The 19,337-nt window shown below is 41.7% G+C and overlaps 1 protein-coding gene across 4 annotated transcripts in view; it reads left to right on the top strand.

Annotated features, from left to right (window-relative positions):
• The window catches only part of NFIA (nuclear factor I A), a 364,677-nt gene extending 345,976 nt beyond the window's left edge, over positions 1 to 18,701 (top strand). For all 4 annotated transcript variants that reach the window (XM_032303341.1, XM_032303340.1, XM_032303342.1 and 1 more), the window contains one exon: positions 15,772 to 18,701. In XM_032303341.1, coding sequence (XP_032159232.1) covers positions 15,772 to 15,789 — 18 coding nt within the window. In that variant the 3' untranslated portion in view covers positions 15,790 to 18,701. The remainder of the gene's footprint in view (positions 1 to 15,771) is intronic.
• Positions 18,702 to 19,337: the final 636 nt, after the last annotated feature.

The following is a 19,337-nucleotide window of genomic DNA, read 5'->3' as shown; positions in this document are numbered from 1 at the left end:
CGCCTAATTTTTACCCTCAGAAAAATAACAGTATTAGAGAAAACTTACTGCAAGTGAAAAATAGACTTAGTTGAGGCCAGCCATGAACCTAAGGATATAATAGCTATTTTTAAAAAGCTATCTGCTCATTTTTTTTGTGGGAAATTTTTGGTTAAGTGCATATCTTTGAAAGACATTTCATTAAAGTTCAACTTTCATGGCTTATACCTGTAGACCCTAACATAAATCCTATGTGAATGGACAAAAGTGAGTGGGTGTCATTTGTGACCTGGAAATAAAAGGTCAACCATTGGATTTATAGCTTTTTTAGTGAAAAGAACATAAAGATTCCTGCCAACTGGAGTCAATCCATATTTTAATGTTTCCTAGTTAAGATTATAAAATCAAGGGATTAGGATCATGCTGTTCAGTGAAGGTCAAAAATTAAATGTGGTGGGCTAAGTGTCATTCCCATGGGGCAGAAGTTAATATTTCAAAAACCGTTTCTACCACTGGCAGTCAAGAAATGAATTGTCTATGGTCATTAACCAAGGTAAGGGGAATCCCACTATCATTACTACCATTTAATGATGATTATTACACTAATCAACTATATTGTTAAATTACTCTGCTGTTCTCCTGTAATGTCCCCGAACAGTGATAGTGGATTGAATGCTATCAAATAATTCTCATATGCAATTGGGAAGATGGAAGATCATGTATGAAGGGTTCCTTGTGGGAAAAGAAGTTGTGGCTATCTTATGAATATAAGAGCAGTAACATAGAATCTTAGGTCACATATAACATTCTTCTAAGACCAAGACTCTGTGACACTACAGACCTGTTCTTAGATATGATTCACCAGTACAAAAGTGTTTAAATACATAAAATGAAATGCATTTCTTTTCATCATGTTTTTTTCCTATTTCACTTTTTTTTTTTTTTTTTTTTTTTTTTTTTTTTTTTTTTTTGGTACCTGCCGCCACCCCCTCAGCCTTTTTTTTCCGTTTAGGAAAAAAATTCATTTGCCACATCTTTTCCTGCCTCAGATTTTTGGAACTCTGGATCCCATCTCCTTTGGATTTTTATTAAGGGAGAAGAAAGCTTATTTGAATGTCTTTACAGGATGATTCAGGCACATATCCCTCATACCATTTTCAAAAATCCATTTTAAGATGGTAGAATTTTTTGAAGTTATAGAAATACAGAATATTGAAGCTGGTAATTTCCTTAAAGATTATCTACTCTAGATGCCATCATTTTCCAGATACACCTTTAAGTGCATTCTGAAATAAAGTGTGCATGGTTCTGATAAAACAGCACCTCCAAATGAGAGACCCAAAGCCCAGGGAAGGTGGAATGACTTCCAAGGGCGCATGGGTAAACAGAGGCAAAGCTTAACTGAAACACGAGGTATCTGACACCAGAAAAACAAGGGACCAGTGGTTTCCTAGGTACCTTAGAAAATGGATGCATGGTTTCTATTTTACAAAGGTGTTTTATAAAATATCCATTAGACTGGCCCTAGAGCATTGGAATCCTCAGGAACAAAAGCACGTAATTCAAAAGTCTACCTCAGGGAATTTCTCTTCAGAGAGTGCCGTATGTGTGTGCGTGTGTGCGTGTGTGCGTGCTTGCGTGTGTGTGTGTGTGTGTGTGTGTGTGTGTGGTGTGGATGTGGGTGTGGGCCAGTGAGTGTTCTGGGGAGCTTTTGCTTGCACCATTTTCTAACTTTTGTCCTTCACACTATAGACAAAGGTTAAAATTCCCATCCACTTTCACAGGCAAACCCTTTAAAGTGCTTCTACGGGAGGCAGAGAGCAGGGAGGACCTTTGATTTAAAGTTCAACATTTACATTTGTAATTTTGACTAATTTCTGTGCTCGCATTAATTAAATTGAAATTGTTTAATTAGAATAAAACTAAAATTGATCATTAGGATTAATTTAACCTGATAGGCTTTGTGTGCCTTTCTAGACAAATATTATGAAATATAGTGATAATGAAGCAGTGAGAGGTATAATTTCACATCTTATAATGATTGTAGTATCTGCCAGTTGTTCTCCCTGGTATCTGGATAGCTCTGAATGTTGCTATTTGTTACATCATTACCATCCAGCTAGGGCCATGCTGTATCTCACAGTTGGCCTTTTCCCAAATATTTTTTCCTGTCAAGGTCTAAAGATGGACCAAGTTCTGTTCACCCCCACCCTCCTAACCATTCTTCCCCTTTCCCCCACCCCCACCATCTTCCAGGAAGGCTGCTTGCTCACTTGGCTCTTCCCCTGGGCCTTGCATCACAATGACCTTTGTAAACTAAGAACTGCTGCTTGATACTCCTTATGGAATTCGCTAATGCTCCTCAGCCGTGGGGTCAGTGCTGTCAAATCTGGACTACCCCTTTGCACTCCTTCCTGGCTGCTCGCTTGGAATAAGAACCAGGCACAAATTAAGCTGCATGGTAAAGTGAGGGATTGACGCCCTGAGTAACGAACTGGAAGGGAATAGAAGAGAGAAGGCAGTTTCTCCAAGTGTCCAATCAGCTTCTAGGAAATCGCTTGTCCTGTTCAGCCCCTGCCTTCCATGGAGCCTTGTCAAGCAAGCGTGTGTCCACATTTGGTGCTCTCTGCCTCTTAAAGAAAATCATAGAAGAATAAGGCTACTGTTTTACCAAAGGATTCAGCCTCAGATTAGAAACATGAGGCCTGCCTCTCTCTCCCAACACACTTACCAATGTACAGCCTTTGTACTATAAGGTCGACTGTGAAATTATTTCATCTTCAAAACAATTAAGGTACACATTGGTACATTAAATCCCCAGGAAACTCTGCAGACTGTCTTGAGTTTCACATTCCTCCCAGCCACAATTTTGCCAGAGGAACTTACCAAAAAAAACTATTTTTTTAAATTTGTTTCCTATAAGAACCTTGAACAGCAGAATCCAAAGGGCAGTGGAGAATGAGTCAAAATTAGGTGAAAATGAAAAAATAAAAAATAAAAAAAACCTAGGCATCCGAACATGCTTCTCAGTAATCTGCGGTTGACTGACCAGTGAGATAAGCAGAGACTCTCTCATATGCAGATTCTCATCTTTTTGCCACATTGGCCAATCATTCCTGGCCAAAGGCTGAGGAACTCTTAGGGTTCCCTAAGAGCCCAGGTTCTCCTCGATCACCATAAGAAAACCACCACTCAAAAAGAGACTCCTTTTACCATTCCTTTCTTCAGAATATCATCTAAAGATTCCACTTTTTATTCATGTTCTTATGCAGTAGAAGAAACTTCTTATTTTCACAGGGAAGAGTTTTAGTTGGAAGCGTATTCACATTTAATTTGTTTCTAGAAAATCCTTGATGTTTCTCAGCATTTGAGCTAACCTAAGTTCAGGGGATTGAGGAAAAAAGTATATGGCGAGCATACACACGCTGTTACTGTATTGATTCAAGAGACAGGACTGCCCCTCATTGTACTAGGCCAAGAAGAGGAGTAACCTGGCCTAGAAAGATGTGGTTTCGTGTCTTCCCCATGTCAGAAAAGAATACCATGAAACAAGCCTCAGTTCTGCATAGTCTCGTTAAGACAGAAAACACTTCCATATATTATTTCATTTTATCCTCACAACCACCATGCTAAGAAGGTGGTCTTCATCCCTTCTTAACTGAGACACAGATTCATCGTGGACTCTGTCCATCCACCCTGGGCCAGGCAGAGTCTTGTCTAACCCAATAGCGGTGCTTACTGTCTCTGGGACTACTTGCCTCAACACTTGCCTCTGCAGGGAGGCAGCCACCGAAGTGGGTGGGGAATGCCACAGCCTGAGGTGATGCTGGATGTGCTCGCCTATCAGGAGAGAAGCATCCCAGGGTGAAGAGATGCCGGAAAGTAGCTCTCAGGCCCGGCATCACTGGTGTATTACTCCTCTACCTACTTTCTTGCTTGATAAACTCAAATTTCAGAGAGAAGCTGAGGGGCAGAGTCCACGATACTGTTTCTCTGGTTTTCTTGCCGTTTCTGTCCATGAAGATCATAGCCGCTTTCTCTGGCTTAGTCTTGGTCTTTCTCTTGCTTATCCTTAACCTTAGTGAGTCACGGGAGAGAGTCAGCTCTCTCCAGATTGGTTCCCTATAATAGCATTTAGAATCCCTACTTTAACTCTTCCTGGTTCCCAACCCAAAATAGCTATTTCTTCCTCTCCAGTGTACCTTGATTGTCCGGAAAATCCCTGAGTTCTTTCTGACCTAAAAAAATCCCTTAGGTTTTTTCATAAATGCAATATGGGATCCCTTTTTTTTGGTGGGAGCAAGACATTTATTTTCATAATACTCTTCATCTACGTTTTCAAGGCAGGAAAAGCATCTTGGGAAGCCATAGTTTTTATATCTGAAGAGATTAAATACGTACCAACCATTTTCACAAAATGCTGAAAACGATTGCAGAGAAATTCAGAGTCATGGCTGTGAAATTCTAGAACATACTTCTAGAATCTGTTACTCACTTTTCAACTGGAATGTTAACTTGAAAGCCCGATAGGGAAAATTAAGAAGATACAGTTGGCCCCTGCCTTGTCTTTCTTTGTCTTTCTTTGACTTTATAGCAGATCTGAGGAAACTTTGAATACTAACTGAAGCTTGTGAGCCCAGCCTCGGAGTCTGAAATGCCTGAGAAAGTGGTGCAGATTCCAACTGTAAAACATTCCTTCACCAGGCCTTGGAAACTCACACACTGAGGCAGGCAGAGAGCTCAGAGGGAACACATGTAAATGAGGCTCTGTTATAAACTCCTGAGGAGTGTTTTATTTAGTTTAAACCTGAACTTGAACTTGTAAACGTGTTCTTGAAGAACAACGCAGAAAGGCTGATGGAATACAACAGGAAGCAATATTTTAGCTCAGAAAATTCACTCCTCGAAGAGAAAGAAAAATCTTCAGGATTTTTTTTTTTTTTTAACTCAACACCTTTAAGATAGCACAAGGTGGTAGAGCAGCAAGAGTTCTGTGATTGCAGACTCCAGTGAAAGTTAACAGGTGTCATTTGAACGTAGCACCATTCTTACAAAATGAACGCTAGGATCTCCCATCCCTATGGTGATTTAGCAAGAGAAAAGGATATTTAAAGAGTCAATGAACGTATAACAGTCCAATGTGTAATTGGTTTCATTAAAATATAATAAAGCGATAGCGGGATGTGTTAACTGTTCCAGATCGGCACTGTGTGTGTGTGTGAGTTCTGAGTTTGTTCCGAAATGTCAGTTACTAGGGAAGCCGTACCTGGTAGGATTTATCGGACAACAAAGTAGGTGATTTTGTTATCGTGCTTGATTTTATAAAACACATTCTTAAATCCGTCTTCAGTAATCTTTGCTTGGGAGATCTCTACCATCTCTAAAGGCATGACTGGAAAGGTAAAAATGAATTAATTAAATTTTCTGTGTTAGAATGATACTGCCTCTCTCTAAAAAGCACAGATTCCTGACAGGGAAACCAAACAGCTCTGCTGGTCCTATGTATGATGTGTATGGCCAAACCGTTGGTAAGACCCTTCCTACAGAGTGCTAATATTATGGGATCATTGCCTTTGTTCAGCTCTCCACCCCGACCCCACAAAGAAGCTTCCCACTCACCTCCCCTAGAAATATTCAGGAAGAATCGAATCGTTTGTAGTAATGAATATTGCTTAGTTGTAAATTTAATCTACAAATTTAGAAGGAAATAAATCTGAACATAAAAAGCATTTGCTGTTTCAGCATTAAAAAAAAAGTACTGTCATTTGAAACTGCCAACTCCCCCATGTGGGTTTGTTTTGCAAGTCACGTCTTAACAAAGACAAGTTGTGTTGCCATAAAACCCTAAATCCTACCACATTTTCAGAAGGAGGAGGAAAGCATTGTTCACTGATTCCTGGTTTGTGCTTTTAAGGATGTCACATGGAGCTTGGCCTGGGTTTGGGGAAATCATTCCATTTCTATCCAGGGTAGGGAGACCTTGACCCCACCCCAAGCCATCAAGATGACAGCAATGCCTTGCCCCTCATGACCATAATGCTTACCCTCCTGGCTGGTATTTCGAAGTCATTTAGGCCAGTATTTGAAAGTTTTGTGTTTTGTGTTTGTTATCTCCTCCCGCCAATGCCATGATGACTGGTATACCCAGTCCTGTCTTGCAGATAAGTCAGGTCAGACCCACGAAGACACAGAAAGTAGAATATGAACAGTCTTACCCCAGTAGCCCATCCACGCTGTGAACAAGGAAAAGATGACTCCCGGAACTAGTGAAATGGAAAAGCAGGTGTTGCCAGAAAGTAAAGAAGTTTAGGAATGGGATCTTTGTAAGCAGAATCAGAGTGGCCTCCTGGGATGCCACTCCCAGGGCAGCCAGTGACTGAACTGGGACTCCCAGTTCATAGTCCCATGCTGAGGTGCACCTCACTATTGTCTCTTTTCTCATGGGTTTCGAGAAACTGAGATGCTACAGCCTCCTCCACCTTCTGCCCCAATTCTGCCTCTAAGCCTCATTTCTTTGGCTCTTCAGCTTACTAAGAAGCCCTCCATTCCAACTGCTGGGGGTGGAGGGTGCTTGTGGCTGTGGCTGAGTGTGGTCTGTGCTTCCTTTCTTAATCTGGTGAATGGAGGAGGAAGGGCTGTTGGTTTCTGTGGCCTTTGGGAGAGGAGGGGTCTGCTCTAAATCCTGGGGAGGGGGGGCTCAAACCCAGGTGGAGAGGGAGAGAAAGAGACTGGCTGGGGGGTGGTGGGGGGGGGCTGGCAGGAAACAGGGCTTGAAAAGGACAGGAGGAAGGAACCCGGACTGTGACCAGAGGGTGAATAAAGGGGACAGAAGCAAAGACCTGTGCTCTGGGCCGTGCCAGTCGGCGCCAGCTGTGGTGGAAAGGTCCAAAGGTGGCAGATGCCATCCGGTGCCTAAAGGGCTCTTTGGCTAAAAAGGTTAGTTTGGGAATTGATTTCTGGCAAACTACCAGATCCTCCGTCATTCTATTGCAGAACGTCTCTGGGAGACTTTCTGTAATAACTGGACTTTTCGCTCTAATGTTCTTTTTTTTCCCCTTTCCAGACTTTCTCTACCTGTACAATCCAAACACTACATCTACATGATAGATGTGCTGTGAACCTGAGTGGTGTTTGGGAAGGGCTTCTTAGCTTGGGGGGAAGAGTAAGAGCCGGAGAGAAGCACTGGGTGGAATGATTATTACAATGTGGCCACGCTCTGCTGAGCTTTGACCTCCACTCCCACGCCTCTCTTTTTAAACAAGAAAGGTTACCTCCCTGGACCACCATTGGGCCAGCCCCAAGTGTGACTGTCTGCACTTGTTAGACAACAGGCATTTAATTATGGTTGGAATCTGATGTGCAGAAAACATACTTTTTTTTTTCATTTCATAGCTCCCTAGGAAATCATTCTCCTCCGTCCCTACTGTACTCAACTCTCCCCACCACCAAAAAAAAAAAAAAGGAAAGAAAGAAAGAAAAAAGAAAGACCCAAGGAAAGATTATCTTAATACTGAAATCAAAAATTACAAAAGGGTAGCCTGCCTTCTTTAGTTTTGCCCCTGGGGCAGACATTAGCCAATAATAAAGACGGTATTGTATCTTCAGACCCGAGCCAGCTTTTTAATGGCTAACTTCCCACGTGCAAAAAGGGTCTGTCCCATTTTGGGGCATTAAAAATAACAGCATTTAATGAATCTGTAACTCAAATCTTTCATCTTTTTTCCCTGCGCCATAAAAGGGGTGGCCTGATGCCTTCCGATATTTGGTTTGGACTTTGTGAAATCAAAAAGAATAAAAAGGAACAAATAATAAACAGCAGGCCCCCCGGCTGAAAATCAAGCTCGAAGCACCATTGTCACCGCATTTCCGCTAGAGCAGAGCCGTCCAGTGCACGGTCGAGGCTCCACCCGGAAAATCCGGCAGTGCCATCCTAGCCAAACAGATAGGAACTCTGGACAATTTCATTGGGGCTGTTGTCCCCTTAATCTCCACGCTGCACCTCAGATCTCAAGCAGCTTCCGTGGCGCGGGCTCACTTTAATGGATAGAATCTATTTTTCATGAAAAAGCAGGAAATAAGCTGTCTCTTTCATAAAAAGATTTACAAAATGTAATCATTGTTGAAATATTCCCTTTGAACTGCCGTGTCCACGGGGGTCTCCGGCTCCCAGAGTCGTGCTTCATTAGAACCCCGTCACAAGCGGCTCCAGAAGGGCAGGTACGCTGGTGGTGCCCGGCTTTGATGTCTTGAATGAATGAAAGAAAAGCACAATAAAAAAGAGCTGTTGATCAAGCATAAAATACTCTTTAAGCTGACAGAATAGCAGCGTTAACACACCCTAAGCTGCTTTTAGTTTTTCCCTTTTTTCCTCACATTTTCCTGTGCTTTGTGTACAGTGGGGGTTTGTATTTTATAAGAAGTCTCTGATCTATGTAGTATGCCGTTCGCTAACAAAAACCAAAATAGGATTGTTTCTGTCCCACTTGGTTGCCTGACGACTCCCCCCCTCACTCCCTGCCTCTCCTCTCCCCCCTTCCCCCCCTCACCCCCAACTTCCAAGGCGTGCAGTTTAGCCTTGCAAGGCAAGGACCCAAATGCCTTTCATAAACTTGAGCCAATTCCTTTTGTGTGGTTGGTTTCGCTGCTCTGATTTTAATACCGCAATTAAAGACAGATTTTTATTTTCTCAAGAACTTTCTCTTGCAACTGGGGGAATGGAAATGACGCAGCTGCTACTTTTAACTAAGAAATTATATCATTAAGTAAGAGAGAGCCGCCTTGTTGAGGGATGACTTTCCAAGGGAACCGGTCCTCCTCGGGTCTCACGTGGACCGTAGGACCCGTACACATGTTAGAGTTAGAGAGTCCCTTTACCTGGGCCTTCTGGTTTTCTGTGCTTGCCTCTACCTCAGCATTAGCTCATCTAAGCCCCATAAAAACTGATCAAGTTTTTATCTCCATTTCATGGAGCCTCATACTAAGGCTCGGGAGTGCTAATTAACTTGCCTAAGATCACTTAACTAGTACAGAATGCTGTGTACTGGTTAACCGATGGGATTCTGCTAACTCGGCCTCTGGGACCCGAGCTCCACCAGGATGCACATAGCCCTCTTGGAAATCCGCAGAGCGAACTTGAGCGGGCCAGAGTTTCGTGAGGTAAAAGGTTACTCAGATGAAAATGTAAAGGGGGATAAAAAAAGAAAAACGTATTTGACGGGGAGGCAGACACTAGGGCAAGTCAGAAGACGGTGAAAGATTCAGACTTTGGAACTACAGTAGGAATAATTGGATTGTGTGTGTACGCTCAAGGTTTGGAGGTGCTGGATGGCTTATTGGGTAAAAAGATTAGTGTTTTCCCGTCTTGAGGTTTGAACCAAACGGAGGTCTTGGCCAGGAGCAGCCCAGTCACTCTCCAGGGAGCGGTGGTTTGGACAAATCCTCTGTGCTTGTAGTAAATAGGCAGCCGTCCATGTTACAAAACTATTGCACGTGCTACTGACGCAGTTGGCCACAGTTGGCCCCACTGCAGCAGCTCTTCCATCAGAACTGCCTGGGGCAGCTCGTAGAGACCTGTGTGTGTCTCTCAAGAGAGTGTCTGTCATGGCGGGGGTTGGGGGGGTTGGCCACATGGCATGAACGAGGATGTGGCACAGCTATGCTAGAAGTCATCCATCTAAATACCCTATTGGGGTAACTGACACCAGGCTTCAAGAAACTTAGAGACAACCCCTCCCTCTCTCCCTCCCTCCCTCCCTTCAACTGTATTTAGTAGGTGCCTACTCTGCCCCAGCCACTGGGGATGCCACATTCAACAAGATACCCATTTTCTTGGGGAAAACAGAGGTTAATTACAGTTCAGAGACTGTGACAGAGGTAAACCCCAGGACAAAAGGCCTGGAGAAAGACCCCTTGGGAGAAGGGATGCTAACCTGAGAACACAAGAACTAGCAAGTGTTAGCAAAGCCAAAGAGAATGGGATCACCCGTGCCAAGGCCCAGCAGGGGGAAAGCATTTGGCTTTGGGGGATCTGGAAGAAGTTTAACACAGCACAAGTGTTGAGTACAAGCAGTGAAAAGATAAGGCCACAAAGGTAAGTGGGGCCAATCATGGCCCATTAATGTTTTAATAGTTTCCTGTACAATAAACAAGTCTTGGTTTAGCATTATTGAAAACAGGCTTTCTTTAATTAACAAAATCAGACAAGAAAAATGATGGCAGAGATCAAAGCCCGTGGCTGGCAATACCAGTAACTGATACCTGTGGATAGCGGCCCACCTTTCTCAGAAGAAACCAGTGTATGAGAACCTGTTCTCCTCTCCTGTCATGCAGAGCAGTCCTCATGGCAGTCCTCTAGGGCCCCGAGGACAAAGACCTGCTTACTTCAAGTCACACAACTAGTTAAGGGAAAAAGCAGGACTCAGTCCTGGGTCCGTTGGACATTAGATGCTCAGCCTCATCAGTCAGCATTAGGTTGATCCTACTGTGAGGACAACAGGCTACCTGGCATCTTGAAAGCTATAGAAGGCTGCAGTTCATTGCCATCTTTCTGCCCAATGGCTCCTTAAGGGCAGGACATGTCTGTCGTGCCCATTCTATCCCCAGGGCTTAGCATACATAGCACTGAGCACACATTAGGCCCCTGGTGCTTGTAGAATGAGTGAAGAAATGCTCCAGAATGGTGCCTACTGCTGTGAGAAACCTGGAAGGCCTGTCCATTTCTGTTGTATTGAAAGGGTGCAGGGGAGCTACCAAGCTTTGGGCTGATTTGCCAAAGGGCAACTCATTTGGGCTCAACAGTGGGCTTTAGCTCATCCAGACAAGAGCGGGAATCCAAAAACAATGAACTGGACGAGTGCGACCCAGTAGAGACAGCGTCTCCTCAAGAGAAGAGTCAAAATGGCGGCCACAGCTCATGCAGTCCTGGTGTGTAGCGTCCTCTTCCGGGCTGATGAGGAGTTGGGCCTGCTGGGGCAGTGGGGACAGAGGCCTCCCAGTATGTGCACGTCTCTGTTTCATCTGTGCAAATGTCCTTAAATAACCCACCTTGCCTGGAGAAGAAAGCGAAGCGTCACACCCAGTTCTGGATTCCACATTAACAGCCTCCTTCCGCAGTGTTCAACTTTGCCCTTGAGGCCTTTTGTTTAACTTTTTAATCTGAAAAACAGATACTGCTGCGCCTCAGTCTGTACCACCCTCCCCATCCCCACCCCCTGCACCCTCTTTTTTTTTTTTTTTTTTTTTTTTTTTTTTGGTTAAAGTAAAATATAGCTATCTCAAACAGACTTGCATTTCCTTTGGTTGTTCAAATATACATCCTGCCTTCTTAGTGAGAAGAGTATATAAAAGACCCTTAAAAAAAAGTTGTTATTCACAGTAGAACATTTGTTGTTGACGGAGTCCCGTCCTCGTCGTCGACCGTGTCTTGGGCCCACCTCATGACCAAATTTTGGAAAAAAGTTTCCTAATTGCTTTCTGTAGGGCATAAGAAAGGAAAGAGCCTGGCACTGTCAGAGGCGCCTGCTGCCATCCCAGCCTTCCTGTTTAGGATGCAGCCGGATGGATATTGTTTATGGTTCGTCAAACCTGACTACTGTGAGGATTCCAGAATCCCAGCAGAAGGGGATTCGAACTTTCATGGAGCTGTAAATTAAGGGGCGGGAAGTGTGATAAAACTCCTTAGAGAACGGTGAAAAAAAAAAAATTTCGCGCTGCAATGGTTAAATGAAATTTTATAAGCACATTCAGTGTGGAGCTGTTTTGCATTACATGAGTTGAATACCTTAGAGACGCCACATCTGCAGGCACTTTATTAAATCCTTAGTCAGCACTTTCCAACCTGATGAGATTACTTCTTCATTTGACTGGAGAAAAGGAAAGCTGAGCTCTGGTCCTGGACTGCAGGTTTCTTTTGATGTTTCACCTTGAACACTGAGAGAGGACAATTACCACCTCCCCCCACTGCTCCCCCCAGCACATCCCAAACTGTAGAAACCGTGAATGTAACAGAGTAATTTTACTGAACTGGAGCCTCTGTGGGAGTGTGGATTTATGGATCTCCGAAACAACGATAGCTGGAAGTCTCTGAGGGAAAAAATAGATCAAAGCTCTATGTTTACTTCCTTAATGTAAATGTATCAAGATAACATCGTCCTATATTGTATTGTAATATTGGAACTCTCTGCAGATAAGGGACAGAGATTCCTTTGTAGTCCATCTGGATACAGTAGGTTAGATTAAGGGGTTTATAAAATACGAAGGCAGAAACCATATGAAATGTAAGCTTGTGTCAGTAAATGTCTGAAGACAATTTTTTGACTCTCCATAAATGAATTTTGTTTAATATGGCATCATTTTCCCAGTGATTTGCTACTCAACCCCAGTAATTTAACAACTTCAGGAGTATTTTTATATTTCTCTTGTATGACCCAAGGGAAAAAAAATGCTCAGAGTCATTCTTCAAGTGACGTTTTGAAACTAGCACTGCTTGCTTAATAGATTTTCTAAGAAAACATCACAAGAGAAAACTGGGCTTTTCCAAACACTGTCTTGTCCATTTGATGTTACTAGTAGTTCATGGAAGTTTCTAGAAATCCAGTGGCATTTTACATGTGTAACTCTCACATTCATCATAAAGAAATTAGGAGCATCTTCAGCTACACACTGATTGTGAGAAGATATTGCAGTGAAGTGGATGAGTTTTTGGATTATTATTATTCTGTTTATCTGCCATCTCAGCAAATAAATGATTTCATCAAAGAGACCACATTTCCCCCCCCCCTCCCAAAAAACCGCAAAAAAACAAAAAACAAATTCCCTGTGTGGTTTCCCCTAACCGATTGATTTCCCATTCTAGGGAAAGCCTTGGTCAAGTAGCTGGGTTAATTGTCATGAAGATTAGTGTGATGTTGAAATAAGTACTAATGGTCAAATTACAGGAGTGAAAAAGTTTAAGAATAGGTTTTGGTTTGGGCCTGAAAGGGTTAATTAAGTTTTTTTCACGGGTTATTAAAGACCCCCAACCCATGCCTTCAGGAGTCATATTGACACCACACCACAGGGCAACTCGCTTCTCTATTGACATGTTGCTGGTCAGAGCACAATAGCCTTCTGTGTCTGAAAATCATTGCTAAAATCATCTCAAGGAAAAAAAAAGTTTGAAAGCTCTAACGGTAGACAAAAGCCCAAGAGCTGCAGTGCACAGCTCAAAAACCCGGAGTCAGCAACTTCTATTGATTAAAAACTAACCTTTAAAGTAACTCTGAGAGTGTGTGGTTAGCATTTAAATTTAAACATGTCATGAGTTGATTTGTGTTACTGAATACCAACTCAGAAGGAGTAACATTCACATTGCATTTTTTTTCTAATTCCCTTAAGCAGCTAAAGTATTTCATGAAATGTCAATAGGGCAAAAAGAAAAAGTGGGGGGGGGGCAATGCTAGGCCTTGTAGTTTTCTTTCCCATGCAAATACTCACCCCCCCCCCAAGAAAAGTGTGGAGAGTGAAACACAATAATTAGTCCTTTGTCTAACTTTCCCAAGTGCCAGAGAAAGACAGATTAATTAAATATACAACAGTGTTGGTTTTTGGAGTGGGGGTCTTGCTTGCTGTGTAGGTCATAAATTAGGCAGAATAAATACTTCAATGTGTTTGCAGTGGGCCTGCTACGTCAGAGCCACTGGAAGGTTGGTGGGAGGAGAGCGGAGGGTTTCTTGCTAATGATAGTCACGTCTGGGTCTGTCTGGTTGCTCTTAGCAACCAGACATGATGTAACACCAGGATGAACTTGAACTTGGGGGACTTGAAAAGAGAACAATAGACCAGAGCAATCAATAAAGCCTATTTCAGTGAAGGATTACAGAGCTGCTCTGGGGTAACCTTGTCGGCAAGGCACACACTGAATAGTAAGATGTGTGAAGAAACTTTTTTTTTTTTGCTTTGCGTTTTAAGAGAAGTGCAGAGCCACTGCAGATTTTTGTAGTGCACGGAGGTTGTGTCCAGAAACTGTGGTATGGAAAACTGCTCCCCCTGCCGTCTCCCTGGGTCCCCGGTGTTTGCTTCGAGAGCTACTATGCAGCGTCAGATTGAAGAAGGCTGGAATTTCACAACTGATTTAGAAAGTGTGAGAACAGAAATCCTGTAAGCATTATTCTATGCACCCAAACTTGGAGACTGTTTTGTGAGTGAGAGATCCAGGCTGAGGCGCGCCTGGATCCCTTAGCTGTGAGGAGACGCCTCCTGGAAATACAGTTCGGGCCTTGCCTCCCCTCTCCTCTCTTCCCCGTCTTCTTCCTTTTGTCCAGTTAGATTTAGGCCACGTGTCTTTGCCAGGATGATTTCCTTTCCGGACACAAGAGGCTTTATTGTGTTCCCTAGAGCATGTGGTCAAAGAAGAACATCTAAAAGTCCACAGGATGAGTAGTTTTTCAGGTTAGGCTTGGGTTTTTCAAGTCCTCTGGAAATCAAAGGTAGCTTGTGTGACCAGGAAATTTCATACCTGGTAGGTATCCACGTAGCTATCATTTCGCCATTCACCCCTGGGATCAGAGGCCGTCCTTTACCTAATTGAATTTCTTGGGCACCGATGAGCCTTCATCTGACTGAATCCACTGGAAGGTGCCCCTTTCTGACACTGCCAACTCAGAGATTTCAGAGATATTCACTTTTGCTGGAAGTTGACGATTTTTCTGTGAATGATGATGAATGTGGTGAATTTGACAGGGTCTCTCTAGGGAAAAGTTGGTGGAAGCCAAACACTTCCCCATTTCACTTGAGAAACCAACTCTGAGATTAGACCATAAGTGGTCACTTTGTTTAGCTAACAGAGAAAGCAGTGCTGGCCCATAAAATGATGTATCACCAGACTGTTGTCCAAAGCCAGTCCCTAAGGATTTTTGAAAGGAAAAGGTGACTCGTAACTGGGCCCAGCAGGCATATGGAATGCTCTCAGTAAGCACTAAATGAACAAAAGCAAGAATAAGGACTATGCAATGGCCTCATTTTTGTCCTTTGGACATCATGGCAGCCCAATAGGGTGAAATCTTAATCCCACTGGGTTCTTCTATGTCATTTGTGAAAAATTATCGTACAAATATTGAACCGAAAGGAGCATTTTACCTCATGAAATCCACTTCAGGCACACATCAAGGAAACTGGGTATAAAAGAGGTACTGGGACTTGCCCAAGTCACCCAGGACTCTGCGTGCAGCACTTTTTCATACTTCACCTCCACTTATTTTAATACCAATGTTGATCATCTGCGCACATTCAAAGAATGTCATGACACTGTCTTCAGTGCCTCCATCTCATGGAAAAGGAGATGTGAAAATCCTCCAAGTAGACATTGATCAGCACAAGAAGCCTCTTCCCTCACCCTTTGTCCATTCATTCAATACTTCTTTGTGGAGAACCTTCTGCTCCAGGCACTGTGCTGGACACTGAGGATTCAGTGACAGGATGATCAAGCTTCTCACCCTCCTGTAGCTGCCCCGCCCGACTGCGAAACCCATATGCGTATTTCAAGTGGACATAAATACTTCATTTCTGAGATACACTCTGAATGTTGGCAAATCCCAATGAAGACACTGAGGTTCAACTTCGGAGGATTAAGATCAGCTTCAGTGACTCAGGATTTACTACTGTCTATCACTCCTCTCTTCCAGTCCCAGAAAACCCTCTCCCCTCCCCCACTTCATTCCTAATATATATCCCAATTTCACAGTCGGGAGAGGAACTTCTAAAATATGTCACTTTCCAAATTGTACCCCTAATCGCTCTTTTCCTTTTGTCTTCCAGTCCTGGTACCTGGGATAAAAGTTGCAGCGTCCCACCATCCACCAGACAGACCACCTGACCCCTTCTCAACACTGTAACATGGACGCGTCCTCAACCCAGCGCGGTTACAACTTCACTGTCAGTGGAAGGGGAGAATCAAATCAACTTGTACATGGAAACAGCGAGCATTATGGTCAAACAGCAAAGGCCATAACCTTTTGGGATTTTTTTTTTTAAATACTTTAGGGACTGTTGTAATTTTCTCATATGGTGCTGGAAATGGTTGGGCTTTGTAACATTTGGAGTGTTTTCTGTGGTAGCGTGAGCATTAGGTGACGTGGCTAGTGGAGGTCTACCCTTGCTCACTGACTTCCCATTGTAACACACTTTCCTTACGGAGCCTGGCTGTTTCACAGTATTTCATGAATTTACCCACACAGGTGTGAGCCTCCTTGAGTCATCAGGAGGCACATGGAGAACTAAATCTTTTGTAGTAGCTGAGATCTGCAATATATAACTTATGGGACAGTCAAAGGGCAATGTTTTTCTGTAACATATTGGAAAAAGAAAATGCAGTTATGTTCCTTTTTTATTTTTTCTTTTAGTTTGGTTTGGTTCAGCAGTCAGCAGTTAAATATATAACATGGCCCACAAGGACAGTGAATCCACTCACATTGCAGAACAATTCCGAAATGACAAACTACTACTACTACTATTCAGTTTTTTAAAAGTTGTGAAATGCTGCACTTACATTAAAAAAAAAAAAAAAACATTTTTTTCAACAATTTCAACAATGACACACAAATTCACATGGAAATGGGGAAGATGGTCTGTTTTGACAGAAACTGACAGGAATCAATCAAAACAATCGAATTTTGAAATGAGTAAAGTGCAATTTCATTGGATAGCTAAATATCTTTGTAAGATAGAGATTGTTGAAAATTCTATTTTTGTTTTTCAAGTCCTTCCACCCCGGGACTCTAAATTATCGGGGTAAAAAACAGCCTTGCAAGAAAAAAGGGGAGCTATTTTTGCTTTTTATGTTTTTTATTGTTAAACTTGTATCCCTTTAAAAACTGAAGGAAAATTTAAAAAAAAAAAACAAAAAAACAAATCTAATGGTGCTTTTACCACGATATGTTAACTACATTAAATGCTAATTAATTATTTTCTGTTATCAAAGCACATAACTAAAATGAAATCATGGTATCTGTTAATTTTATAAGCTAGAAGTCACTATAATGGATTATGCCAATTCTGAAAATTTTTACATGTATCCAGCAACATAGGATTTATCAGTTATCAGACACTTCATTGTACCAGAGATTGTCCAGAACTTTTCAAGACCTTTGCGCCCCTGAACTGGGCTATGGGGAAAAAAAAAATAACAATAATAATAATAAACCAATACTGACACAAATGCTGGTGGGTGCCCATTCAGATCAAGGGTACCTGTTAGGGAAAAAAAAAAAAAAAAAGTTTGCACCCCCAAATGTCCTGTAGCTTATGTAAAAAAAAAAAAAAAAAAAAAAAAACACACACACACAAACGAAAAAACAAAAAAAAAAAAAAAAAAAAAAAGTGCAAGTGATTTTTCTACCAGACAGCGAAGCACCCCTTTGCTTCCCATGCAACTTCAAGAAGGTTTCCTATACTATACATATATATACGTTCTGGTTGGCAAGCCCTGCTGATCAGAGAAAGTCTCTGCATGTTCTAGTGTTAGTAACTAATTTTTATATAGTTAATGTAGGATAAAGTAGAGTGCATTAAGACACAATATTGTAATCCCTACTCTAGGCACTTGCCTTTAAACTATGTTTTTCAGCCCTTCAGAAGGGTTCTACTACTGTCCTATACAATCAAGTAACTGAAATTCTTGGGAAGACACTTTGCTCCTCATCTTTCCCCCCCGAAACAATGTTGTTTTGTTTTGTTTTTTTTCCTTAATTTGCACGAAAACAAAAATTCCATATCAATGTGCCTTGCCCTGGATAGCGATTATTTGTGGAATTGTTGCACATGCTCCTCTATTGAAAGGGGTTTTTCCCTAGTCAAGCATTTGGAGACACTTTTTGTAAATGTGACTTTTATGTCAGCCATCGTCAGTTTCAACATCTAGAACTAAATAGAGAGTTAGTTGTTCCGCAGATAGGAGTAGTCTTTATTGTCCTCTGTGGTCAGTGGCAGTGCTATTCTGAGATCTGTAGATGGCTTAGAATATCAGTATTTTGGATGTTGCTGCATTTTACAATTTATTTGGAGTCTTCCTTTATTCCCCCCCCCCAGATATATGAAAATATGCAATACCTGCTTATATCGTGTAGAAAAGCTTAGCGATTATTAATTTTTCTTTTATTTTTTTTATTTGACCAAAGTCGGTGCTGCACTTGACGCAGTGTGTTTTAGGTGTTTGTCTTTGTACTTTTTTTGTGATTTTTGAATGCACGTGCGCAGGAAGGGCTCCTCTTAGAGAAGCAGTCAAACTGTGAAGCACTAAGCTGACCCTGCTTCAAGCAATTTTGTTTTTACAACTGTTCCTTTCACAAGCAAGCCTTAAAAAAAAAAAAAGACAACTTCCTTTTTCTTCAGCTCCCACACCCCATTTTTCTTAGCAGACTGCAGTCAATCCACATTCAATAAAAAGTATATAATGCCCATTTTTATATGCACGTTTTTAAACTTCCAAGTTCTGAAAATTGTTTACTGGTTATCTCTATTTAAGGAAAAAAAAATAAAATAAAACATTTTGGATTTTCATATGTGTCTGATAAGTGGTTGAATAGTCGTTTGGCGCTGTTGTATGGTGTGATTGTCAGTATATGGTGTCACTTCCTATAGCCAGCCAGCATACTTTGCCTTCCCCTATAGCACTTAGCTGGGCATTACTTTATTATGACATATGTGCACTAAAAAAAAGAAAAAGTAAAAAAAACAAAAACAAAAAAAAACTCAAAAAAAATAGCAGCTTTCAGTGCTTCACAGTGAAGGGAAAAAAGCCTAGACAAACATTTTGTCAGAACCTTGCGATAAGCCAAGGTATTACCAGTAAATTGGTTGTATATACAATAAAATTGCACCCTTTTTTTAAAACAAAACAAACTAAGCAATAGTTTGGGCAGTTTTAGTTGTTTTTAGTGAGCATGTTGTAGTCATGACTGCAAAGAGAGAGAATAAACTGCCCACTCAGAAGATATGTAATTTGTATTGTTGTATAGTTTTATTGATTACACTGATTTATTCTACCCTATTTTATAATGCAGGACTTTTGTAATGTTGTTTAAATGAGGAAAAATTTCTGTCAAATTAGCCTAGTGAAATTTCTGATTGTCCATTATAAAGGCAGCGTTCATAGAATTGCTTTTCTTTCTTTCCCGCCCCTCCCCCTTTTGGGAACTGGATTTAAGTTTAAAACTTTCCTGTTTCCTTTTTTTTGTAAGTATTTAAATACAGTTATTTTTTTTTTCTCTCAATGGTATAGCATATTCCTATGCTTGAGAAGTATAGGTCTACTGAAAAACCATTGTAAATGGACGTTACAGGTATGCTGTATTTTTGAAGGTATTTTGTTGTATTAAGTTTGATGA

This window comes from Mustela erminea, chromosome 10 (genome assembly GCF_009829155.1).
Source record: "Mustela erminea isolate mMusErm1 chromosome 10, mMusErm1.Pri, whole genome shotgun sequence".
In the NCBI taxonomy this organism is placed as follows: domain Eukaryota; kingdom Metazoa; phylum Chordata; class Mammalia; order Carnivora; family Mustelidae; genus Mustela; species Mustela erminea.
Note: the sequence above shows the minus strand (reverse complement) of the source record. Positions and strands in the feature narration are given on the sequence as shown.